The 27,866-nt window shown below is 39.0% G+C and overlaps 1 protein-coding gene across 6 annotated transcripts in view; it reads left to right on the plus strand.

Moving 5' to 3' along the window:
* The window catches only part of PPP4R2 (protein phosphatase 4 regulatory subunit 2), a 39,165-nt gene that overhangs the window by 4,532 nt on the left and 6,767 nt on the right, over positions 1-27,866 (plus strand). For 4 of the 6 annotated variants that reach the window (XM_073351128.1, XM_073351130.1, XM_073351129.1 and 1 more), the window contains 2 exons: positions 19,237-19,407; positions 26,124-26,217. In XM_073351128.1, coding sequence (XP_073207229.1) covers positions 19,237-19,407; positions 26,124-26,217 — 265 coding nt within the window. The other 2 variants (XM_073351132.1, XM_073351131.1) reach the window with 2 other exon arrangements.

Raw genomic sequence — 27,866 nt, forward strand, 5'->3', positions numbered from 1 at the left:
TATTGGTTTCTAGCATCCTTAAGATCCTACCAAAACCTGTAGAAATCTTGGCTCAGGTCAGAAGTGATTAATTGTAAAATAGTTTTAAGCCTTTCCTGTGCTTGGGAACAGTTCTGATTCATGACCTGTGACCAGGAATTGAAGGGGTTGCACTAGTGCTTACTCTAAGTGCCTCTGAGTACATTACTCAGTTTACCTAGTTTTGGTTTTTCACTTTTTTTACTTTAGGCTGTGGACTGCATAGTTTGTTCTCTTCTGTAGTCAAGTTTTCCCCCTCAGATGCTTTTGTCTTCTAAGTTTTCCCAACTTCTGTCTAACTGAATACATAGGAAGCTACCAAGAGACAACCTTTCAGTTTCTCACATTGGCCTGAATTTGAAAAATACCTTCAAGTGAATTTAGCATGTAGTGGTCTCTAAATGTCCAGCATATGTTCTGTGCATCTGTATTCTCCCTAAGATAATACAGAAAGGGGCACATTTTTAACCTCATTAGTATTTTGGTCTGTTTTAATATCTTTGTTTACTCTTGCTGGTGGAAAGTGTTTAGTTTTTAACTGAACTTTTTTTAAACTTCCTTCGTGAACTTCAGTTCTGTTTTTTTTTAAGTTGAACCAGAGTGAAAAAGGTGTTGTCAGTTGTAAAACTGGTCTAATGATGAAAATAACTGTAAATATGGACAGAAGTTCCTCGAATTTTCGTTCTGGCATTTCAGCTATATATTTCGGCATTTTGTATGCTAAGTTCCTTTCTTGTGTTTCAGTGTATGTAAATTTTTGTAGCAACATATGCTCTAACTTCAAAGGTTCCCCTACTATAATTTAAACCTTATTTTTATGAACAATTTTCTTTTTATTTTACTTTCAAATTTGCTTTATACATGGGTATGTTAGTGTAGAGCTTTCAGTAGTAAGTATAGATAAAATCACAAAACTATTTATCATCTGACTTTCACTTGTAACTTTTTGAAAAGCTCCTTTTATATTGAAAGTTAGAAGTTTGGTCTCAGAATAAAGTTGGATTGCTTTTGGTAGAAAAATAAGAAGCAAATTCATTCAACTGTTCGAGTTACTGGAGAGAGATGCGTTTTTCTTTTTCTTTTTTTTTTTTTTTTACTTCAGCTGACTAAGAAGGCAAACTTTAAACTTCAGCCAGAGGACATAGGTAGTTCTCTATGAGGAGTGCATGTTTTTGCTTAGTCAAGTTTCTAATTAACTATCACGTAATAATGCTGTGACAAGTGCAATGTAACACTTTGAAATAAATGCAGTGTATGTGACTGTTAATGCACACACTTTACAAATGAAGTTAAAGTGGTCAGTCTTTCCTGATTTTCTTCAGGGATCATCCATCCTTGATCCCATACCAAAATGGGCTTATTTTTGAATGTTTGACCATTCAATAAGAACATAAAAATGGCCCTACAGGATCAAACCAAAGGTCCATCTAGCCCAGTATCCTGTCTTCCGACAGTGGCCAATGCCAGGTGCCCCAGAGGGAATGAACAGAACAGGTAATCATCAAGTGATTCGTCCCCTGTTGCTCATTTCCCAACTTCTGGCAAACAGAGGCTAGGAACACCATTCCTGCCCATCCAGGCTAATAGCCGTTGATGGACCTATCCTCCATGAATTTATCTAGTTCTTTTTTGAACCCTGTTATGGTCTTGGCCTTCACAACATCCTCTAGCAAGGAGTTCCACAGGTTGACTGTGCATTGTGTGAAGAAATACTTCCTTTTATTTTTTTTAAACCTGTTGCTTATTAATTTCATTTGGTGACCCCTAGTTCACTGTGTTATAGGAAGTAGTAAACAACACTTCCTTATCTACTTTCTCTACATCAGTCATGATTTTATAGACTTCAATCATATCTCTCCTTAACCGTCTCATTTCCAAGCTGAAAACCCCCAGTCTTCTCAATCTCTCCTCATACAGAGGTCGTTCCATACCCTTAATAATTTTTGTTGCCCTTTTCTGAACCTTTTCCAATTCCAATATATCTTTTTTTGAGATGGGGCAACCACATCTGCATACAGTTTTCAAGATGTGGGCATACTATGGATTTATATTGACGCAACATGATATTTTCTGTCCTATTATCTATCCCTTTTTAATTTTTCACTTTTTTGACTACAGGTGCACATCGAGCGGATGTTTTCAGAGAACTATCCGCAATGACTCCAAGATCTCTTTCTTGAGTGGTAACAGCTAAGTTAGACCCCATCATTTTATATGTATAGTTGGGATTATGCTTTCCAATGTGCATTACTTTGCATTTATCAACATTAAATTTCATCTGCCATTTTATTGTCCAGTCACCCAGCTTTGCGAGATCCCTTTGTAGCTCTTTGCAGTCTGCCTGGGTCTTAACTATCTTTAGTAATTTTGTATCATCTGCAAATTTTGCCACCTCACTGTTTACCCCTTTTTCCAGATCATTTATGAATATGTTGAATAGGACTGATCCCAGAACAGACCTCTGGGGGACACCACTATTTACCTCTCTGCATTCCGAAAACCAACCACTTATACTGACCCTTTGTTTCCTATCTTTTAAGCAGCTACCAATCCATGAGAGCACCTTCCCTCTTATCCCGTGGCAGCTTACATTGCATAAGAGTGTTTGGTGAGGGACCTTGTCAAAGGCTTTCTGAAAATCTAAATACACTATATCCACTGGATCCCCTTGGTCCACATGCTTGTTCACCTCCTCAAAGAATTCTATTAGATTGTGGAGGCATAATTTCCCTTTACTAAAACCATGTTTACTCTTCCTCAACAAATTACGTTCATCTATATGTCTGACAATATTGTTCTTTGTTATAGTTTCAACCAGTTTGCCCGGTTCTGAAGTCAGGCTTACAGGCCCGTAATTGCCAGGATCTGGAGCCCTTTTTAAAAATTTGCCTCACATTAGTCATCCTTCACTCAATTCAGTTTGTGAGATTCTGGGATTAGTACCCCAAAATGTGCTCTGGTGTACAGAGCACAGGAGGTTTGACTGAAGAAGCTCTCCCATTCGTCTCTTCCCAGGTGGTAAATTGGCTCCCTCACTGCTATAGAGGTATTGATGCAATGCTTATGCTTCAAGGATTATCTGTGTAGTAATGGTGCAATTTCAGTGCTGTACCCTTTGGAGGCAGCATTGCAATGTACACAAACTGTACTGGTGTTTCCCAGAAATGTGAACTAGTGTGGGTCTTGTCTTTTGTGTTGTGATTTTTGGGAGTGAAGGGAAAGGGACATCCAGTAGCTCACATTGTGGAATTTGGGTGCTAAGCGCTTCTGAATCTGTCCCACAGAAATTAAATGTCAAAGCTACATTAACGCAGAATTAACAGTTTGAGTAAAGAAATGCAAAATCCAAGATCCTCATAGTAATGCTAACAAGCCACATTGAATGTATTGTGTGTCAGCCTTGCTAAGAACATTTTCCAGCCTAGGCAATAATGTACTAGTGCACAATAACAGTAACATCAACGTGTGTGAGCATTTACTGTCACATACAACTCCCTCCGATGCCACTGTATGTACTCTCTATTATGTGTATACCAGGCCTCATAAGCTCACTTCATGCCATTGCTGCTGTTCTTACAAACATCGAGCTGTTCCCCTCTCAGGCTTTGCCTACACTGGCACTTTCGTTGACAAACATTTTACCAGTCGGGTGTGGGAAAAAAATAACCTTTGACCATCATAAGTTTCACTGACAAAAGTGCTGGTGTGGACAGCGCTATGTCAACAGGAGATGCTGTCCCACCGACATAGCTACCATCGCTTGTTGGGGTTAGTTTAATTATGCTGGCAGGACAGCTCTCTCCTACTGGCATAAAGCAACTATGCAGGAGACCTTACACCTGCGCACTGTAGCCGTACAGTTGCCAGGTCCGCAATGTAGGCAGTGTCACACAGACAGCCCACCGACCTTACCATTGATTCATTCTATACACCAGCTAATTTATTCACACCCTGACCCAGGCCTATTCAGTTTCCCCTTCTACTCATTCATTAACCTTGCTTCATCAATTCTGTTACCTTTGCTAATTAGGTTTCTTTTTCTCCTCGTCATCTTCATTGGTTCTTTTCTTATATTCTGGACTTACCTACACTTGAAATATTACAGGAGCACTGCCGCTGTAAGCACTTTAGGTAGACACTACCTATGCTGATGGGAGGTAAGCCACCTCCCTGAGAGGAAGTAGTGCTAACACAGAAGAACTGTCAACTTAGCTATCTATACTAGGTGTTAGGTTGGCTTAACTACGTTGCTCAGGGCTGTGGGTTTTTCGTACTCCTGAGTGATATAGCTGGGTTGACCTAACTTTTTAGTATGGACCTGGCCTCTGTCTCTCAATAGTGGCTCTTAAAAGATGCAGCAGCTGCTTTAGTACCTCCTTTGTCCTCCCCAGCTGGGACTTAAATTTAACTTCCCATAGGGGTTTCACTTCTGACTACTTCACTTGAAGTGCTACTCCCCCAGACCCTTTGTTCAGACTGGGAGTTCTGTCCCATCCTAAATCATGCTTACAGAGAGCACAGCTGTTATTTATCTTGCTCCTACTTGAAGGCGGATAAACCAGCTCTCTTCTCTTCACCTCTGTAGACCTTGGGAAGTGATTGCTGGACAAGGCAAGCCTGGAGAGAAGACTGGTAGTGCAGGACTATTCTGGTCTTGACCTCAGATAGTAAATGTTAGGGAAGGGAACAGACCTTGCCCAGTTAATTGAGTCTGGAACAAAGAGGATTCAGCAGAGGCTATTGCAGCATCTCCTCAACTTGGCCTTCTGCTGAACTGAAGGAGCATGAGTGGCATTCCCACCACAGACCTGCCATTGTAACAATGGTAGCTACAGCACTGGAAAAGTGATTAAAACAAAGTATCTTACAGCCTGTGTAAGTTGATTGGTCATGCTTGCTTGGTTGGAACAACTTACTGTTTGCATTTCATGAACAGGTAAATGGGATTTTGCCATTGTGTATGAATCCGTGTATTCAATTTAGCAATCTAATAACCAAAAATGTTAAATTTCTGTAATCAGTCAGCCTTTATTAGCATTTTAAAGGGAGAGAAATAAAGGGTAGCTGTATGCATCCTACATAGTAAAATTACCTAAAGATATCAGCTTGTTTGAAAATGTCTGAACCCTAATTCAGATCTTGTTCACCTCCAGGGTGCACTACTGTTTTCCACTGAAGTAAGTGGAATTACATAGTATAAACCTTGTGTGAGATCAGAATTTGGCTTTTGATATTCAAATGCATTTTCTTAATACCGTTATCAGTTGTCAGCTTCCTGAACAACTAGGCCTTGCCTTTCCTGGCAAACATGGAACCTGTAATTCACGACCAGTGGAGCAGCACTGATGATCACCAGTTTTGCCAGTGTAGATGCAGCCAGAGTGTATCCCTAATTCCTTAGGCTTGGATCTAACATGTCATTTGCCCAAAAAGAAATCAAGGATTTATTTACACAATTAGTCAACAAACCAAAACAACGTCTTCTGAATTGTTGAGAAATTCCATGTTTTTCTCCTTTAGACTGTCTTCACTAGAGGAAAAAAGTGTTAATTTATTAGTTAACATGAGGTAAAATCATAGTGAAGACTCAACTTGTGTTAATACTACACACTGCTAGCAGGTCCAGGTAAACCCTAGACAGCCCATAGTTTACATATTTCGTCCTCCTAACTTGTGTTAAAACTACAAACTGTCTTGTCTTCGCTAAGCTTTTACCTTGTGTGTCAGTTCGTGTTAGCTAACCTAGTAAGAAATACTTTTTTATGACTCATGTAGAACACCCCAATAAATACTACATAATTACGAGTGTTGCATTCAGTGCTACAGTTGTAGGAGCATAAAGAAATCTATCACTAGCTCACAACTTTTATTGTTAAGCCCGTAGAACTTAAGGGTTTGTTTGCATGCTGAAAGCATTTAAGAATCTAATTTTCATTGATGCACAGGGGATCTTCATATGTCAATCCTATTATCATTGTTGGGAATTTCCCATGTTAATTCCCAGTGCATTGATGTTGCTATTTTCACTGTCTCCAAACCAGAAGCACTGAAATGCTTTGGTAATCAAAATAACAAGTGTGCAGGAGAAACCAGAGAGACTAAATAATTCTTAAAGTTGAGAAATTTTAAAAATATTTGAATCTAAGTTTAAAAACAATGTAAGTTCTATTATAGACTGATAGTGACATTTTCTCTTCTCACCCTAAATTACTAACTAGTTATCTCTACCTAGTGCAGCAATACACTAGCTTTCAGGGTGTAATTTTCTCTCCTGGTTCCTTAGCTCATTCACTAGCTTTGATGCAGCATAGGGATGATATATAAGTATCAGGGGTGAAATTCTGGCTCCACTGAAGATAATGGGAATTTTGCCATTGACTATAATGGCACCAGGATTTCATCCCAGATATTTTCAGAGGCAGTTGAAAAAATGTCTTCCACTTACTCCCCTATCACCAAACGCTTCTGATTGTGTGCCTAGTGATCTTTTTTTTTGGGGAGGGAGGGGAGGATGTTGAAGAAAAACTTGGGTGTTAAGGCATATCCAAAAATAGCCAATGGTCATTATGTGTTTGGATACTGTTTGCATCAAGGCTAGGGAAGAATACTGTAAAATATGGGCCCTAAAGCTGGTGGTTAAATTGGGTGCAAGTTTGCAGGAGTGTCTTATTTCTTTGCTTCACCCTGAACTTTTAGATAATCTTAGTGATTAAATCTTTCAGCTGTGCTTTCCCAACATTTGCTAACACTAGGAGAGTGAAATTGATTGTTTCATGCTGCTACTGCCAGTACCTCTAGGGAAGTACTGAGTTCAGGAGCGTATCTTTCTCCACTATGGGTGCTATGCAAAGGGGTAGGAGGATGACAAACAGTGAAAGGAAGAGCTAAAAACTTTACTAGATTATTTTGCTTTATTTGTTATTGTATTAAAAGGCCATACAATACAATACATACAGGGCACTGAGCAAACCCACACACAGAAATAAAAGAAAATGGAAGATAAAATGCTCAGCATTCAGTTTGCTTCAAAGTCAACAATAATAGTAACTTTGGGAAAAGCTATTAACATAACAAACTCCACACCCCCCTCCCCACCCCATCACAGAGTATACGGAATGAAGCCTTCACCTCTCTGACTTAGTTTTCAGCTTGTCCTCTGGTTTTGAATTTTCATTTTTTATGAACCTCTCTCAGAAAATACAGCTTCTTTTTCTTTAGGTTAGCTGGAAATGGAATGCTTGATTGTACTTTCTGAGTAAAGCTGTGTTTCAAATTTTAGTTTTTTCACTTTTCACTGGGCTAATGTTAGGGGAAAAATAAAAATCCTCCTTTCCTATATCTGAAACAAAATTTTGTTTTGTTCTATGGTCTCAAGTTCACAAAATACAGTAGTAGGTGTCCATTGTTTCCCTTTTCGTTTTGCTTTTTCTGGTATTATGACAGTTTTTTCAGAAGAGATGGAGTTCTCTTAACATTTAAACCAAGTAACTTGGTAACGAACTCCTTAAATTCAGCAAAATCTAAAGATTGCCATCCACTAGGACTCCCCCGACTCTAACGTTACAAGATCATGGCTAGTTCTCCAGAAGTTCAACATCTCCCCATGATAGTGTGATGTTTAATTAGATCTTTAATCTGACACAATTCCAGAAAGATTGAGATAATTGCAGTACTTTCACTTCAGATTATTTGCTCTGATCTAAACCTCAGTCTCCCTCCCCACCCCCGTTCAGATTCCTTTAGACATCATTCTGACTTTCTCTTCCACAAATATTACTGAAGTTTACAGTTTTATTCTGCTATGTTAAATGTCCCATCTACTGTGTAAAAACTGTGTTGGTGATCTGTTTACTCTACGGTAGTCTCTTACATTGTTTTAACGGTGTGTTAATCTCATAGTGTGGGCAGATCTGAAATTCGCTTTAACTATATTCTTTGCTGCAGTTCTGTTAAGACAAGTGCTGTAACACAGTTAAAACATGCTGCTATACCTCAAGGCCAAACCTTATAGAAGTGTCAAATACTACAGTGTTACCAGGTCTTCCAGTGTGTGTGTGTGTGGGTTTTTTTTGTTTGTTTGTTTTTTTAAATTAGAGTACATAGGACTGTAAGGTGTTCAAATATGTCTCGGATAGTTATCTTCAGGAACACACCAACAGGCAGACATGTTTTTTGTTGAGGACAGCTGCAGTTAGGGTGTCCTCTATTTTATTTATTTATGTATGTATATATTTTGGCACAACTATCTCTGGTCTGCTGTCTGCCAGAGATCCAGCATTAGGGTATCCTTCTGAAATCCTTTGGATTCTACGATTTTGTGCATTTCTAGCTTTTATACTGCCTTTTTAGAGCCTATTTGTATGCTTCATTTTGTGCCAAGTTCTTTGTTTAAACACAGTGTAGGAGGTTTTTTGACACTTTTTTTGTTTTTTATTAAATAGTTTATTTTGTTTTTCCTGGTCAAAAATGTGAAATCTGATCGTTCCAGGAAGGATAATCCAAAGGCTAGTGAGATAATTATAAACCTTACTGCTGGTGACTAGAAAATGGCCTGATACTGAATGGGAACAGATGAAAGAAGCTTCCCCTTTCCCAGTAGTCGGGGGGAAGGGAAAAGACTCCCATGACAGATAAGGGAGAAGGCTAGGAAGAGGGGGAGAGATGCTAGGAAGAGGGGGAGATGCTTTTCCCACTTCCACAAGTGTAAGGCCTCCAAGTATGTGGGTGGTGGAGCAAAAAGGAGAGTTTTACACTTCATTGCTCTCCCTTCCAAACTCCCAAAGAGATAGGAGTAACGGTATGATTGGGCTCCTGTATGCAGTGAAACTTTGGATTTTCTGTTTAATTGGCTAGGATAAGCTTTTGTATCAGTATGATCTTGCACAACTTGGTAATACACTCACTTTTTAATGCATTTCGTAAAGAACTTAATGTGCTTATAGTTCTTGCATTAAATCAAAACATAGCACTAGATGGCTGAATGAACTACTGTTTTCTTTACGTTCTTTGAAAGGCTTGTTAATAATGCATTGCTGTAATGAAGCCATGGTAACAAGAGGAATGAAAACTTTTACAGACAATGTCAAGCTATGGGGGAAGTCAAGCAGTGTTCCTTAGGTTGGGAAAGTATTCCTCAAACAGAACTGGTATAACTTAAAGGAACTTTGACAAGGAAACTATGTTGGCTAATTTGTGCAACTTCTAAGAAGCAGTTCACCAATTCGTCTTCATGCAGTGTAATTGCAACTTAGCTACCTTTGACTTCTCCCTTTCTTTCTTTCCTTTTTCATCCAGGTTCTCAGCAAATCTTGTTGCTTTTCTGTCATTTCTAAAATTCACTGTTTCCTATCTATTTCCAGTTCCATGCTATCGTGGTCTTTCCCATGAAGTATTATAATCTCCTCCTCTTTGTCCTTTCTCTCTCTTTCTCTCTCAAGTCCATTCAACTTTCAGCAACGAAAACACCTCTTCCTTTTCTACTTCTACCATGTTATAGTTCCCAGCTCCTTATGTCTTTCCCCATAAGGGTCAAACTCTTTGCCTTCGTTGTACACAGTTCTGCTCTCATCTCATCCTTTTGTTTCCCATCTCACATCTTCATCTCTGTCCACTCTTCTTATTGTTCCTTGTCCATTCCTCACTCTCTGTCCTTTGTCCCTTTTTATTCTGTTCCTGTGCCTGTAATGGATTCCCTATCTGTGTGTGCAAGTCTCCTCCTCTACTTCTCAAATCCTACCTTTTACTTTGATTCTCATTAGTGACTTTCCACTCTAGTGCTGCCCACTTTCTTATTAATCTACTTCAGTCTCTAGTTAAAAATTTCAACCTATGATCTACACTCTATCCTCTACAACTACTGTTGTTGTTTTAAATCTTTTTCCTTCCCCTTCATGTCTGTTTTCTTTGTGGTCTGTGTCTGGTTGTTAGAGTGTAAGGTCAGAGACTGTTTTTTTTTTATTACTGCATGATACTTCCCAGAATCATAGTGCAATATACATGTTTGGTTACTGTTGCTATGTAGCAGTGGTGATTAACAGTTTTAAAAACTAGAACATTGTGTCTTGTTTGATTTGCAGAGTGCAACATGAAATGGAAAGTCTTGGTTTAAGAAACCAAACTGCACTATAACATTAAAGTGTAGTTTCCATGTTTGTTTATATTACTGTACCATTTTAATACTTTGGTGTTTCAATCCTTGGGTTGCATTAGCCATTATTATTGACAGAAATGCTGCTTGTTACATACTTGCATCGTATCTGGGGATTAATTTTTTTTCTTGCTATGCTGTCATTGGCATTAGATATATTGATAGAGGATGAGCAAGCTATTGGAGCGTTTTAGAAATGCATAGAATTTGGGTAGTTCTAAGTCCTCGTTCAGCCTATCAAAACTAGAACATTCTGGACAACAAATAATATTTTTAAGGCCAGTTGATTTTTTTTTCACCTCGAATACTGATTCTGAAAGTATTTGTACCGTATTTGTGGAATACTCATGAAAATCTGTTTTAAAACATTATATAGTTACACATGTAAATAAACAGTCATCCAGGGTTCTTTATAAAGTGTTAGTATAAATTCTCTTTGTCAGGATAAAACTTGTGGTACCTTATTTACCTGAGCTTGCAGTTAGGAAGAACTACTTCCTTACAGTGTGTAGATCCTGAGATGACTCATATGTCAGTGGCAAGTTCTTGTAAGCAAATTCAGTGGGTGCATTGTCCTGAGAGTACTCTCCTTTCCATGCAGATTCCTCAGTTGGATTAATTCACAGAGCTTGATGTGTAGGGTTTCTTTCTAAATTATTCTTTATGTAAGAACTTCATACATACAAGCATTTTCTGTTTTTATTTCCATTCAGCTGCTGGTTGGTGGAAGCTTTCTGTAATTCAAATTCTGCTGTTCCTCGGGGGGGGGGGGGGGAATGTTGTTTCACAAACCCCCTATTGTAGTAAACAGTTATATTTAGAGGTCTTGTATCCTACCTTGCGAATGCCCTCTTCAAACTATTTTTGACACACTGTACAATGTTGCTTTACTACTTGAAACTGAAATCAGCTCATCCCCATTTTTTTCCTTTCTGATTACTATGCTGACTTCTTACAGGAGTGCTTCAGGTGCTGAACTATTGCCATGCATTGATCTTTTCTAAATATGACAAATGAAGAGGGTTTGAGCTTTTGAAAAATAATAAGCTTCATAGACCTATCAAACAGCCTACCTTCTTTGATAGCCTCTTGTAAATAGATGGATTTTAAGGGTCTAACTTTAGGTATGCAAATTGTATGTCTAATTTGTGCACGTAACTTCCACAGTTGAATTAATTTGATCTACAAATCAAGTGTGTGTGTGTGTGTGTGTATGCAAATGACTCGGCTGCTTGATTGCATGTGAAAATTCTTGTGTGTTCAGTGTTGGTATCTAGGAAAACCAAATTTGCACCCTCAAACTCTTGAGGTAGACCATGAAAGTGAAGTTTAATAGCTTTATCAGCAGGTGCAGCTAAAGCACAAACAAGTTAGGCTTGAGTGAGGTGATAAAATATTTTTTAAAAAGATTCAGCGAAGTTGTGTGTTCAGCAGTTCTTCTAAACCAGGAACTTATTTTGTTTGTAGCATTGCTATCTAGATCAGGGGTGGGCAAACTTTGTGGCCCGAGGGCCACATCTGGGTGGGGAAATTGCATGCAGGGCCATGAATGTAGGGCTGGGGCAGGGGGTTGGGGTGTGGGAGGGGGTGCATGAGGGTGCTCAGGGCAGGGGGTTGGGGAGCAGGAGGGGTGCGGCAGGGGGTTGGGGTGCAGGCTCCGGCCCGGCACTACTTACCTGGAGCGGCTCGGGTGGCAGTGGTGCGCAGCGGGGCTAGGCAGGCTCCCTTCCTGCCCCGGCTCCGCACTGCTCCTAGAAGTGGCTGGCACCACGTCCCTGTGGCCCCTGGGGGAGGGGGGATGGAGGGCTCCATGCACTGCCCTCGCCTGCGGGTACCTTCCCTGAAGCTCCCATTGGCCGTGGTTCCCCATTCCTGGCCAATGGGAGCTGCAGGGGTGGTGTCTGCTGGTGAGGGCAGTGTACGGAGCTCTCTGCCTCCCCCCCCCCACCCCCGGGGGTGGGGGGGCTCCAGGGACATGGTGCCGGCCGCTTCTGGGAGCGGTGCGGGGCTCGTGGCACCACAGGGCTGGCAATCCCCCTGGCCGGATCCAAAGCCCTGACGGGCCAGATGCAGCCTGTGGGCCGTAGCTTGCCCACCCCGATCTAGATAAATGGCTTCCCTTTCAATGCCCGCATGAAAAACCCCTGTTCCCAAAGGTCCGGGAATGACAGGTTTTCTGCCTCTAATCCTATCTGTTGGTGACTCCTCTTGTGTTTTTTGTTACAGCTAGTTGCTATCCCCCTCTGCTGTCAAGAATGGGTTACTGCCATCAACAGCAGCCCTGGTCTGCCTCTGTGCTAGATTTTTTGGTTGCTTTTCCTCCTTCTCCCTTCAACCTAACAGTTTTGGTAGGGAGATAGTCCTAGGAAGATTTGAGGGAATCTGGGGATGTCTTGTCTATGGCTTTTATAGTGATTGATCTTTCTTTACATAGGGCTCCACTTCAAAGGGGCTTCCACTCCTGGCTCTGTTCTGTGAGCCTGCAGCAGCTCAGTGGAAAAGAATCTGTAGCTGCTAGAGGCTGTTTTTCCGGGGCCAGGACTTGGCATTTCTTGATACATAAAATCATCTTCTGCAGCTTAATCTGAATTTGGCACCTATGGAGAAGAAAGAGTAGTGAACAGGTTAATCAGAGGGGAAGGAAATGTTTAACATGACATACCGCTAATGCTGCTTCAGCGTCCGGTGATGGTGGCTCCTTTTGATCTAAACGGCGAAGGGATGGCCCTGGCTCCAGTGTTTGCTCCCTGTCCTGCTCTGTTTCTCCTCTGCTGCCTGTCCATATCATTCACTTTGGGTTAGTCAGTGACCCTGTTCCCACCCTAGCAACAACTCCGACTCCCAACCAGCTTGGATACCCGTTTCCCTCTTCAAAATCTGTTTGACTCAGATGAAGACCTTCTCCCTAGCTTCTCACGGGTCCAAAACTTATGGTTACCAGGCATCCTGAGGTCTTCATCTCTTAAGACACTCAGTCTTCTTTTGACCTTGCTCTTTCTGCAGCCAGGTCTCACTCTAAGGGCTTGTCTGCACTTAAAACAGTACAGCGGCATGGCAGTGCTGCTGCAGCTGAGCTGATGTAGTGCTTCAGTGTAGACACTACCTGTGCCGACAGGAGGGGTTATCCCATTTACCTAAGTAATCCACCTCCCAGAGGAATCTTCCCTTGACCTAATGCTGTTAATATGGAGATAGACCTATTTTATAGAACTGGAAGGGACCTTGAAAGGTCGAGTCTAGTCCCCTGCCTTCACAGCAGGACCAAGTACCTTCTCTTATTTTTGCCCCAGATCCCTAAATGGCCCCCTCAAGGATTGACCTCTCAATCCTGGGTTTAGCAGGCTAGTGCTCAAACCTCTGAGCTATCCCTCCACCGGGGACTTAAATTGGCTTAACTGTGCCACTCAGGTGTGGACCTGAGCGACGACGTTATGCTGCCCCAATTTTCTAGTATAGACTCAGCCTTTAACTAGAGAAGGAAAATATTAGCCAACTGCTTCTTGTGAGGGATCAGGTGATTACCATTTTCAAGGGCCATCAGTAGAAAAGGGGAGACACTTCTGCTTGCCCTTGAACCAGTGTGTGACAACTAGTCACATTTTCCTTCAGGATGAAATAAGTGAGCTGGTCTACCTTACTCGTTCCATCTTAAAGACAACAGATCCTTCTATTTAGTGCCCATCAGTCCTCTTAACATGGAGTGAGAGGAAAACAGGGAAAGAAACATTCCTGAAGCCAAAAATCTCTGGAAAAGGATAGACTCTGAATGTTGCAATCTGGAAGTGAAGAAGTCCAGTTAAATCTGGAGAAGATGATCAAGTTTTGTTTGGTCCAAAAGATCAACTTCTCTCTCCATCTCAGCCAAGATTGCTAAACAGAAAAATCTTGATCCCAGTAAATGGAGTGAGAATTCTTGACAATTTTATGGGCCTGATAATTAGTAGTACCATAAAGACGACTGAATTTTCCTCCATTACCAAGCAGCTGTGGTCTGTATAATTTCATCTTGAACATGTTTTCCACTCTCTGCTCCTGTTTCATTCAAAATTGTGCAAGATCCTTTAGACATAAAATGAGAACAGGGATTCTAAGAGCACAGCATGTGATGTTATCATGTGTCTCGTTTGCTCTGTGGACTTAAGAGTTGCTGTTGGTCCATATCAGTCTGTTGCAGGAGTACCCTCCAAGTGTACCACTACGTGGATAAACTGCTCCATAAAGTTCAAAATGGCAGCTCTTCGACAGGATTATCTAAAATTCCAGCATTCTCTAGTGTTTAAATCACAATATTAGCGATCAGAAGATTGAAGTTATATTCCTAGTTGTACCAATGACCTGTGTGTCTCTTGGACCAATTACTTAGCTTTGCTTGTTCTTCAGTCTGTAAAATGGGAATACTACTTTCTGCTTGACAGGTATTTTGTCGACTGTTTTGAGATTTTGAATGGAAGATGCTGTTAAAACTGAAATCAGTATGATAGCCTGGAGAGGTGCAGTGCATTAAAATAAATTAAAACCAAGTAGATTTCAGATTCAACTTGTAGGGAGAATTTCTGCCTTGTGCTTTGAAAATGTGATTCCCATTTGCCCAGGTGGCACCAATATTTTCTGTGGTTTCAGGATTTTTAAAATGACGCAGGGCACTGTTTTCAGCCCCAAGGGCATTAGACTTCCACTATTAACCTAGTCCGTACATATTAGGCCACATGGATCTGATATCTGTCTACAAATAATTGAGAACCATTGATATTGTGTGAAAGGATAAGTAGTAGTAGTTAGTAATTGAATGAAAATAAGTAAGGGAAAATTAACCTAGGTTGGAAGTAGGGGGAAATGGATCTGTGAAATAATCTTTAGTGCAATATTGGAATCTACTTTCATGGGCTAATATTGTGTAAGGTGTAATCCAGGCATGGGGGTGATTTAATGGGTCTCTTCTGTCTGAGTTTTGAGATTTTTCTCACTTATTATAAACATTTGCTATTTATTCTAAAATCTTCTGTCTCTTTGAGTCTGTCATGGTTACAGTTTTGCAGAGTCTGGATGCTTGCATTGAGGGTTAAACTAAAAAAAACCCCAAAACCTAAAATAGAGTACATTGGAAATGATATGCTACTTTTGCTTTAGTATTATGTAGCTAATTAGAGTGGTAACAAACCGAACAGAATAATAGTTTGTTTGATCTATGCCTTGTGTTACAGTGCTGGTTCTGGTGGGACCCAACTGAGAGTGCCAATTCAGGACAAACTACTTCAAGCAGGGCAGTTACAGCCCAAGGCTGGGTTTTTTCCACCTCTAAGGCAAACCAAACCAGCCAAACCGAGCAGACTTTGGTCTCATCCCACTGGCTAACCACAAGTCACGCAAGCAATTCCCTTAGACACTCCAGTTTACCAGCAGTGCCACTCGTTATGGGGACAAATGGTTATGAAAACCAATACCCTAGTAAAAGAAAAAAGGTTCTCTTGATCCCAAAGGACCAAACCCAGATCAATATACAAAACAGATCTTACCCACAAATCATGCTGTTGCCAATCCTTTAGAATCTAAAATCTAAAGATTTATTCATAAAAGGAAAAGAGATATAGATGAGAGCAAGAGTTGGTTAAATGGAATCAATTACATACAGTAATGGCAAAGTTCTTAGTTCAGGTTTTTGCAATGATAGAATAAACTGCAGGTTCAAATCAAGTTCTGGAGTACATCCACAGCTGGGATGGGTCTTTCAGTCCTTGGTTCAAAGCTTGTGTAGCAAAGTCCCTCCAGAGGTAAGAAGCAGGACTGAAGACCAGATGGAGGAGCTGCAGCAGCTTTTTATATTCTCTTGCGATGTGGTCGGTCTTTCTTTCTTTCAAAGACGAGCTGTCCATCACATGGCATGGAAAAACCTCAGAGTTCTGTCCATAGGCAGTCCCTGCATGCCTTGCTGAGTCATAAGGTGTCTGCCTTCTCTCAGTGGGTCCATTGTATATCTGATGGACCTTAATGGGCCATCCAGCAGGCTAGGCAGATCTGACACTAACTTGTCTGGGGTGTCGCCCAGAAGCGTAGCATAGGTTTGAAATACAGATAGTATAGAGCCAATATTCATAACTTTAACTACAAAAATGATACACACATGTAGACAGTGTAATCATAACCAGCAAACCATAACCTTGTCTGAGACACATTATTTAACCCCCTTTATACAAGATTTGGTGCCACTACAGGACCTTGGTTGCAACCATGTTCTGTATGGTCCCAGTTCAAGTCAATAAGGTGACACCCTTGTCATTTTAGGATTTTTTTTTTCTTTCCCTTATCTCTGCCCTTGTGTTTTTGGTATGGGTCTTTCTCTATCCCACCCTTTTCTAGTTGTTTCCATCCTCTTTCTTTTTTGGGGGGGTTGGGAGTGAGGGGTAAAGTGTCTTTTCAAGGTGTGTCACTCACTTTTAAACCCAGTTTATCCCTTCTATTATATTTTAAATAAAAGAACCACACATTATTTCAAACTTTGAATGTTGTTGCTCCTCCATTTTTTTGCCCTTAATCACGTTTTAAAAAAAGAGCAATCCTTCATATCAGAATCTCTTTGGGAGGGGAGCTTGAATTATATTCTCCCCTCTTCAAGCCCCCGCCATCTTTAGACCTATATTTACTATGTCTTGTCTTCCCTCTTGTCCTTGATTATGTAGAACTCCTTTTTCCAGCTGAAGAGGGCTAAATGTGGCTGTCAGCCAGAATCCTATAAACCACACCAGTAGGAGTAGATTGAAATGTATTAAGATAACATTATATTCATCAGTTTCACAATTCTACCTGCACTGCTGAGGAAGTGCTGTGTTATGAAAAGGCCCAAAACTTCTCTTTGCAGTGCAGGTTCTATGTGATGATCAGTGTGGAGAAGCTTATTCAGAACCTGCCCATAATATCTGTAGTAATTTTCTGACGCATCCTTTTCTAGTTTTTTGGCAAGCTCCAATACATGGAAATTATTCTCATTGGCATCAAACTTAGATTGAAGTTATATGGTAAATAGCACTTTAAAAGGTTCTCTATAAAAGTTGTTTAAAAGAATTGTGTAAGTTTTGAAAATGACTTTCATAAATATGTTCTGTGTCTGAATCTTTAAGCACCGACTAGTCTGGGAGACAGATGAGCTAAGGCAGCAAAAAAACATTATCTTCTTTGTTGTAAAGTTCTCCTTTCACAAATTAATATGGAAGCATGTAACTTGAGCCTATTCTAAAGAGACACTTAAGACCAGTAACTATGTAAGAGAATGGTTATAGTATGTACATCTTTTAGGTTAGCACAATTCTAGTCTTTTAGCCATAGTCCTATCTTACTGTCAATACCTTGGCAGAGTTGATGTTGTAGACTGGAGGAGAGCTGAATAGTTAGTATCTTGTGAGGCAGAGCTCTGACCTTGCCTCAGTGGGTTCCGCGCTTCCTGGCAGATTATGCTAGCCTCAGAGGCCAGTATATCTGTCTTCTACTACTCTGCTGTACCCAACTGGCCTGGGTCTGTCACACTTGCGTTAGGCAAAAAGGTGAAGGCAAAAATACTGTTCACACCAAGGTGGTCGTTTGGAAGTAAAAGATTAATATATCCCAGCTCAACACAAAGAGAAAAACATTTACTCCCATATTTCTTACACAGGTGCTAGTGATTCTTCTGTTTTAATCTTCCACATGAATTACATTATAATTATTTTAGATAGCTATATGAATTAAATATGGACAAAAATAGTCAGTGTTATGTTCATCAGTGTTAAGTTCCATATTATTTATTCGTGGTAAGAAGCACCTGGAAGAAAACAGAGCCCGTAATCTCCCCACTCCCTGCAAACCCTCCCACCAACCTCATTTCTTGATCACTGTGGACACCATTCTGCCTTGCATCCTCACATCCAGGCTAAACCTAAAATCTTGCCAATTCTTTCTGCACCACATCTATAAGATATGGCTTTTATCTACTCGCATAGCTGAAACTCTCATCTAGGCTCTCATCTCACATCTTGATTACTGTAACGTCCTTCGCTCTGGCCTTGACAAATGCAGCATTGCCCTGCTTATATCTGTTCAGAATGTTACTGCAAATATCATTTTCCAAGCCTATTGCTTTGATGCTGTCTCCCCCCCTTTGAATCTCTCTACTGGCTGCAATCTCATTTAACATCAAACGTAAGTTGATTGTATTCACTTTCAAGACCCTTCACAGTGAACCTCCGCCCTACCTATCATCTCTCATTCACTGTCTGGATGTTGATGCTCACCTCTGATCAAGCCATGATGTCTTCCACTGTCTACTTGTTAAATTTTCAAACAAGCATATGCATGCTTTCTCCTATGCTTCCGAACACCCGTGGGAGGTGCTTCCTGTAAACATCTGCAAAGCTATCTCATTGTTAAGGTTATGCTTTAGTCACGGGTACTTTTAGTAAAAGTCAGACAGGTCATGGGCAATAAACAAAAATTCATGGCCCGTGACCTGCCCATGATTTACTATATACCCCTGGTTAAAACATGGTGAGCTCCTTGGGACAGGGACTTTTTATTTGCCAGATGCAGTACAAACAGAACAATGGAGTTCTGGTCCATGCACAGGGCTCCTAGGCCTACTATAATATGAATAATAATTGGGATTGCTGCCCCAAAGTGCTAAGTGTTCTACAAATGTAGAATAAAATGATCCATGTAATGAAGAGCTGACAATCTAACTGTCAGTAACGGAGTTGCATAACTAAGAATAAATTTATGTTCAGGTCTTCTTCAGGACTGCAAAAGAGCTTTTGTAAAATATCGTATCTAAATTTATGTATGAAAGTGGTGTTAACAGCCTTCTCGTTGAAGATAAAATGTTTAATTTTGTCCTGTCTGCTGTCCTTGGAATAGTCTTCAAAAATGTCTCTCAGTTGGTTGGCTACAGTAAACTATTTGTTGCTTAAAAATATTAAATCTTTGAACTACCTGGTTATAAAAATTCATGATCGTCTAAGATTTTTTGCTTTGATCTAAACAAAGTTATAATATGGATATTTTGCATGCGTCTTAAGTCACTTGTGATTTTTTTTTAACCTTTAATTTAGGATTCAGTGGTCTCAGTTTAAAGGCTATTTTATTTTCAAACTGGAGAAAGTGATGGATGACTTCAGAACCTCTGCACCTGAACCAAGAGGGCCCCCTAATCCCAATGTGGAATATATTCCCTTTGAGGAGATGAAGGAACGAATCCTGAAAATAGTCACCGGATTTAACGGGTATGTAATTTTTAATCAAATCTCATTTGTTTTTAAACAATTTTTTTCTCAAGGCTAGGCAATGTATCATCTTTCATAGATGACCTTCCAGTCTTACTGTGATTTACTTCCACATCTTCATTCTGCTCAACACTTGCCGTAGACAACTTCAGGTACAAATAAATTGGTGCCTATCAACTTAAACATATTTTATTGTGATATCTTTTAAAAACCAAAGTCCAAAATCTGTCTTTTAATGATTAATCTAATATCTTGTGACATTTGTTAGTGTCTTCAGTTGTTTTAAAATCTGTGATTAACTTTTTCTTTAATGGACATTGTTCATGCAATACAAAAAGTATACATAAAAAGAAGCATGTTGATAGAAATCTATTTCTATCTAAAATCAGATTTATTTTAATCCATTTTTAGGTGCTTAGGTTTTTTTAATAAACTGTAACCATTTGGTGTTTGTCCCCTTAACTTGCATCTGGCAGTTTGGCAGCTCATTGAGAACAATGAATTCTGTGACACAGTGCAACAAAGAGACAGTGTATCTACTATGAATTGTTAAGCTACAGATTCAGATTTGTAGGTCAAAAAAACAACCATGTGTTTACTGGTTGTTAAAGTATACTTTTAGCATTTGAATGATTACTTGTTTGTTTCTCTAGACTACAAAGTGTATTGTTTCTTGCTGCTTATTGCTTTTGTAAAAGGACTTTTCTGAAGTTCACTTTTGTTTCATTTAAATAAAACTCTTGTTTTTCATGGGCATCTACTCTCTTATTTGCTATTTCTTTGTAACGGCTTGATAGCACTTTCTTGAGCTTAAACTGAGTCACAAATTTATCATCCAGTTAATTAGTGTTTTGTTCATTTGCACCAACCACTTACCTGCTGTATTTTCAGCTTATCAGCAAATGGACATGTTGTAGCCTTCCTCCATGTTACCCCTGAGACTGCTAGCTTTAAAGGACTATGATGACCCCTCTTGAGATTCATATGCTGGAGTTAGATCAGTGGTTCTTACCGTCACGTTCCCTAAGACTGACGTTATTTAAAACATGGATTGTGCTTCAGAATTGACTCTCTTGAAATAAATGTTTTTGCATGTTGAAAGTTTCAAGTACTTTCATATTCAAATTTCTCACTTAAATGTGATGCCAAGAATTTCTACCATGAAACCTACAAATGGTAACATGATGTCTTTTATTCTGCTGGCTGGTATTAATAGTAGTCTAGCTTTAAGGAAGTAAAAACTTGTCCTAATGTCTGGGCTTTTTGTTCTATTATTTCAAAGCTGTTTTTTGCTTATGTTACATAGCTTACCTAAGCTCGTAAACCACTCAGAGGAAATGAACAGCTAGGCAACCACCAAATCATATAGTTCAAAGACACACTTGACAAAACTTCTGGGTGTCTGAGCCTTTTGCACTGTTAAAATACTGTGGCAACAAAGCAAAATTTTTAAAAGTGTTACTTTAACGCTAAGGAAGAACTCCCAATGCTTTCCTCATGTGTTCTTTAAAAGTGGAAACCAGCTAGTGTCACTAGATGGAAAAACCGGAAGACGTATAATTATTGCCTTTAAACAAATGCTAAAATTCAAAACTTTTCACAACCAGGAATGAAATAAACCATGTAGCAATTCATATATAACTTTGTTCTAACGAGGCTATGATTCTGAAACTTCTTAAGTAATCATTATCCAGTGATTTGTATCTAAAGCAACATATAACACAAACAGGCTGCAGTTTGTACAATCTGATACCTGATTTGCTGTATCACTATCAGTTAATTAAATTGATTCAGTTTAACAAATTCGAGACCAGTTCTACACTTAGGCCTGTACTACACAGCAATACATATAATTCAAAGGCTTAAAAATATGGTATACGTATCCTGCTCCATAAAGCCCATGATTCTGATAAATCCCATGAGAATGAAGACCTTAGCAATGTACTGTTTCTGTTGGCAAAGTAAAAAATAACACTTAAGTTACTAGAGTTGTTCCATAAAATACATGTGAATTTTTTGTTAATGTGATGTTAGACACTCGAACGTAAATAAAACTCAATTCTGTGTCCTCAGGTTCATCAGTCTCTATTGTTGAGCTATCCTTTCCTGCTCCTGACAACCAGGCAGCAGCAACCAATCAGATGAAGATTTCATATCACCACTACAACACCAGTATGTTCTTGCCTCTGTCTGTCAGGCTCTCCTACAGACACCACTTCTCTTTTAAGAATGCAGGGTTTTTTCCTCCCTCATTGGGATAATGGATTCTCTATTTTATCTATACCGTTGCTGTCACTTAATGAACTCCTTGGAAAATCTTGACTCCAGAGAGCACCAGTTGCCCAGAGCAGTTATTTTCAGGCCTTTTACCATTTTCGTTCATGGATCTTCTTATTCAGATCATTGCAAGGTAGCCTAACAGAAAATGTGGATGCTTATTGTGACCCTGACCTAACAGGGTTTTTCCTGTCCTTGCTTCTAGGATGCATAAGATAGGAAGAAAAAGGGCATATTTAATCTTTCCTCTTCATCCGTAAAGGAAGACATCATGCAAAAGCAGTTACTAAGAGATGATTGCCTTCTCTGGGTAATCAGTGACTTTGGATTAAATGGCTTTGACAGACAGAATAAGTATGCTTTTTCTTTCAGGTGGCTGCATAGTGACATGGCAGTGCTTGTTTAAACCCAAAATATCAGTTTGTATCCATCTGACATTGTATGGGTGTAGGGCCAGATTCTCCTGCCACATTTAAGAAACTTATATGCCAAAGAGACTCTTAAGAAGTTTCCCATGTCCATTTTCCCCTTTCCTAGTAAATTGTGAATACTTCCAAAACGAACCACTGGAGGTGTATGGCTCATGGAAAATTCTTTACAACAAGAAGTAAACTCTTCAGTAGTACAAATAGGGTTAATTTTCAGATGTATTCTTTGCACTCTTGCTAGTCTGAGTTAGGTTCTGGCTTTTCAGCACTCCTTCCAACACACTGGTGAAGGTATGCTGTCTGTCTGTCTGTCTTTAAATAGAGGTAGGCTTCCTTAATCTTTTATATTTTTGGATGAGTACTGGTCGTCAGTTGTGATTATTGGGTTAGGAGGACTTTGTTTTTTGGGTACCTTACAGAAATATCCATGTTAGAATATACAAATTTTGTCTTTGCTCACCTTTATAACAGTCATATGACCAACTAAAGGAGTTTCTCCACATCTTTTCTTCAGTCCCTTTTTGCTTAATACACTACAACATGGCTGTCATGATCAGGCTCTCTTTACAGCACCCTGACCAATGGCACTGGGAAGTGCAGTTCTGATCATTTTCACTTGATTATGGAATTCCTAATCCCTTTGCTCACTTGAAGAAATTTTATTATGCGGTTTTTGCATGGATTTAACTAAAAGAGTTTAGAAACCTAATTAGTAAAATAGATGCAACTTCCTCAGTACACTCACTCTTAAATTCGTTTGAATGTCCGTGCACAAAGTTGCACTGATTTTTTTTAAAATTGGTTTAAAGCCACACCTTTAATTTTTGTAATATGTACTTGTATATGACTTTTACATAGTTCACTGTAGCTGAGATGTCGTTGCCTCTGGAAGTCTGCAAATTAAAAAAGTCGTCAAAAAACAGTAACTCGATGTCAGTTTATTGTAAAGCACATACTATGATGTGTGGTGCCATCTACTGTGCATTAAACAAAGTTCGCTATTTTATAGATGCTTTGAAGGGAAAAGTGTTGCTGTTGGCCAGAACACAGATTATAGTGTAGGTTAAAATAAAAAATTGGAATGTACAATTTACTTTGAAGCTGCAAATCTTGCATTTTATGGGGTTTGATATCACCTCAGTAAGCTGAATGCCACTGAGTTTCATAAACTATTTCATATGTTAGTCTTTCAAATTGTATTCCAAATATCCAATAAATATTAAAAATAAGTTAACAAGATTCTACAAATTTTCACTTTTTTTTAATATGCTACTACTTAAACTATAGGTCTTTGTAAATGGATGTTTAAGCAGACAGGTAATTTGAATTTACTGTTTAAAGATTAGCTGTTACAACCTTTGGTAGTCTAGTACTGTTCTGTCCCTCCCACCACCCCAAAAAAGTACCCAAAAAATAAGCAGCAGTTATATCTTTATGCAGCTATGCACAGGTTTAGATATGCAGTACATATATGGGTGAGTTCACAAATCAATTAACTCCTCCTGCACACTTACCAAGATTGGAGATAGGAAGAGTGAGTGAAACTACCAACAAGGGGAGCAAATTGAAGAGTCTGTCCATGGCAGAGGTTTTCTGGTTTAGCATCTCTGTGAGTAAAGTCATTAAACACCTTGGCCAAAACTTGATGAAACACCAGGTATAACTTAATCCATAGCAAAGATGTTCTGAGCGGTATTAACAGGAAGTGAACCCTCACAGTCTCAAGGACATTCTCATTGAGTAAATTGAACCAAAAGGAATACATGAGTTCATTTTAGTCGAACTATGTAGGGAACCAAGTTAGAAAAAACAGTCTAAATATAATTTTGGTCGATGGTAGGCAGATGAGGGGTCAAACACCTGGTGGACAAGTAAAATATGCCTGCCATAACATTCACTAAATACTAAATTCCTTCCTTTCAACTTACTTTTTTTGATATAAAAGAAATTTACAGTGAAGGTCTGGTCTGGGAATATTCTTGTCCTCTTGTTTTATCGCTCCTGTAGCCTCACATTTATTTAATTCTCTACCATTTGAAGGAGCTATGTACTGACCCATAAAGATTAGCCTGTCATACTGTCTTTTTGTTCTTCAGGAGTGAAATAAAGATGAGATTCTGTCATGGTTTAGGTGTATGATAATAATAAATATTGATTAATCCACAATACAGTTGATATGCATCATCTCTGAGGTATTTGGAGGTAGATATGTTGACAACATGCCAAACATAGGGATTTCTCCTAGATTCTGTTTTACAACATACCTCTTAGTTGTTTCAGGTTATGGTTTATATACCTTCCACTGTACCATAACACATGGTAGAATCTGCAAAACACATTAAAATGGGTGATATTTAGTCTGGTTCAATTTCTGTTTATAGGAAAGGCCTTGGCCCTTAAGAGCTTTCCAGTAGAATTAATGCCAGTAACTACTCTCACTGGTTGAACATGGTTTCTTCTGGCATATTCTTGGTGAAAAATCAGATCAGTGAATGTTTGAACAAGATCTGTTTTTTATTTAATGAAGTAGGCATAAAATTATGCTCTTCTAGCTTGAGTGATTTACCCATTGCAAACTTGAATTCATTAATTTTTTTAATAACAATTAGCACTCTAATTTCTGAGTAACACAGTTGTAACAGTTCTGTAGTAGGGATGGAATCGTGTTGAGTGTGTGTATAAACTGTTTGGGTGTAATTTTTTAAAATTTCCTACATATATAAAATATAATTCTAATGCTTCACATTGTACTAAGCACTTTGTGTTCCAAGTGTAATGACTTCAAGCTCAGACAAATTCAGTTAGTAGAATGCTTAAAAAGCAGTATTGCATTCCTGTACCATAATTCAAAAGTTTTGCTAGATGCTGATAATTGTGTAACAAAATAGATTTACTGTAAATGTATATTAATAAATATTGCTACGGGAAATGCATGTAAGATCAGCTAACCTTAAATATTTGATCCTGTTACGCATTGCTAAAATGAAAAATTTCAGTTGATCTTGTTAGTGTTTGTGTAAAATCCAATTACAAAATTGCTAGACAGAGGACACATTTGTATGAACAAAATATTATGAGTATATAGCCCTGTCCTATCTCAATGCAGCAGAAAAACTAATCATACTTGTTTTAGATAGATCACCAGATCTGAATGTGTAGATACCATATTTTTCTGAACTATTATTAACTGGCTGTACTACTTACAAAATTTAATGCATTTCCTATAAACTGTAAAATCAAAAGTCTTGAGAATCACTTTTTATTTTTGCCAGATCTAGGAGTGTGAATCTTTAATTGTTTTAAAGCATTTTTTACTGTTGCTGTTTCACATATTTTGTTAACCTCATAATTTACCCAATAAAAGTAGTTTTAAACTGTGACTGATTTTGGTTTCCTGAATTGAAATCTACATGTAACTTAATTATTGAATACAGTGTGCGTAGTGAATTGTGATTTTTGGAATGATGTCTTTTGGATTTTAGTTAGTTTTGGTAGAGGATGTATTGCCCAAAAGTGTGTGCTGTGTTTTCCAAGTGTTTATGCAAACTGAGAAATGTAAATCAGAGATTAAAGCTATGTGCAGGTGGAGCTAAAGGTGTGATTCCCAGCTTGCATAGACATAATTGCAGTACTAATTGAGCTACTTGCTAAAAATGGTAGCATAGATGCAGTAGCATAGGAAGCGGCAAGCAGTGGCATGGGCTAGCCGCCCCAAGTACATATCCACAGCGTGTGCATGCTCAGGACAGCTAGCCCATGCTACTTTGGCTGCACTACCATTTTTAGCATGCTAGCTCAATGAGAACTGACAAGACGTGATCTGGGAATTACACCCCTACCTCCAAGTGCAGAGGAAGCCAACTGTCCTTTTACTGCAAGCTTTCAGTGAAATTCTACTTCCTCTGTTTGGACCTTTTTCAGCCTGCAGGGATAACAATAATGCAGTTGCTTCCTAGCAGCCTTTTACCCATTAAGTACCATTTACATTGTTCTATATGTATTTCATTGCAGTATCCCCTTTACTATTCAGCGACTTTGTGAGTTGCTGACAGATCCAAGGAGGAACTATACAGGAACAGACAAGTTTCTTAGAGGAGTGGAAAAGGTATGTCTTCCTTTCAGAGGCATTGGAGCTAAATTGTAACTACCCACTATATAATATTTAAATGACTCCCAAAGTTTTATTGGCTTCATTATGGCTATAATAGCAACTTCGATTTGGTTAATTTTTAAAAAAAAGATAACTGCAAAAAGTTATTCTAAAATGTTTTTGACCCAAAAGCAAATAAATTCCAGGATTAAGGCTGTCTCTGTTTGTAATGCTCCAATATTGCAGTTTATGTAGGATTTAATATCGCTCACTGTTCTGAGCCCCCACTGCTAAATAACGGAGCGATATGCAACCATGTAAGTTATCAGGTCTGGGCAGTTCTTCCTTCCTTGCTTTGAGTTTGAATCAAACTCAAAAGCTGAAGGAGAGATTTTTGTTTTTCAGATCTCATTTTTTAGCACATTAAAACCCTCATTAAATGCATACAGAACTTGTTTGGTAGTATTTATATAGTGTTTTCCAAAAGCATGCAGTACTACTTCCAAAATTGATGTCAAACTGCCGTTCTCCTGGGTGGGCCCAGTTACATTTAGGGCATGTGTAAAATCATCATGGATTGCAAATTAGGGCCCCATACTGCTGCTGATCTATAGTGGATCTGGCACTGATCCTTTTGGCTGGTTTCAGGATAGATTATAGCCCTCATCTAGTAGCTAAATTTTTATCTCGTAAAGCTGATGTAGTGTTCAGCAGTGAGTGGAAAAATTATGCAGTCCATTTCTTTAGTTGCACCACTGTTTCTGCCCTTTGTGCATGCCATTGTGTGTGCAATTGCAGTAATATGATATTAGCAAATGTGGCTCTTGATCACTGATATCTAAAACGAAAACCCCATTGAAATGAATGAAACAAGCCTTAAGGGTGCTCTAGACTTTGACAGTGCTACATTTGTTCATGTTCAGAAGGTACTTAAAATTGTAAGTTACAGACTTAGGCACTCCAGTTTTGAAAATCTTGGCCTTGATTTTTTTTTTTTTTGAAGTGTGTATTTTACAGTCTGCTTTTTATCATGGGGGAGCAAGAGCAGTCTGACACATACATTGAATTCTCTGGTAGTCTGACACCTTTGTTAGAAAACTAATCAGAGCTTTCTACTATCTGTGTTGATCTGTCGAAAGATGATCGTGTTGCTGGACCATATTTTGTGCTGTAATTAGTAGCAACCAACACGCATACTGGAGCACTATAACATTGTTCGTTATCTTTAATTGCTAATTCAGAAATCCCTATTGTATGGTTCTTATAATGCACACTAAAAACTGCATTGGGATAGTCCTCTTGTATATGCATTAGCTATCTTTCAGACAATAATCAGCCATTTTTCTGAAATGAAAAAAAAATGGTCTCATACCTTTTTCACACAGGTTTTTTCTGAAATTCTCACTGTTGCTGTAGCACTAGTGAAGCCCTGCCTGGGCTATGACTGGTGGGAGTACTAGTATAAACCAACAGCTGGTGATTACATGACATAGGGTAAAAACTGTTATAGCTTTGCTGCCTACCACTGGTGAAGAGCACTGGCAGCAGGTTGGGATTTTCACAGTTCCACGTGGAGTATCCGCTTAATGTAATCGAAACATCTAAGTTACAAACCTCACCAAAATGTGGTTTGAATTCCTTTGACCTCTACTGTAGCATATTGG

This window comes from Lepidochelys kempii, chromosome 7, assembly GCF_965140265.1.
Source record: "Lepidochelys kempii isolate rLepKem1 chromosome 7, rLepKem1.hap2, whole genome shotgun sequence".
NCBI classification, from domain to species: Eukaryota; Metazoa; Chordata; order Testudines; family Cheloniidae; genus Lepidochelys; species Lepidochelys kempii.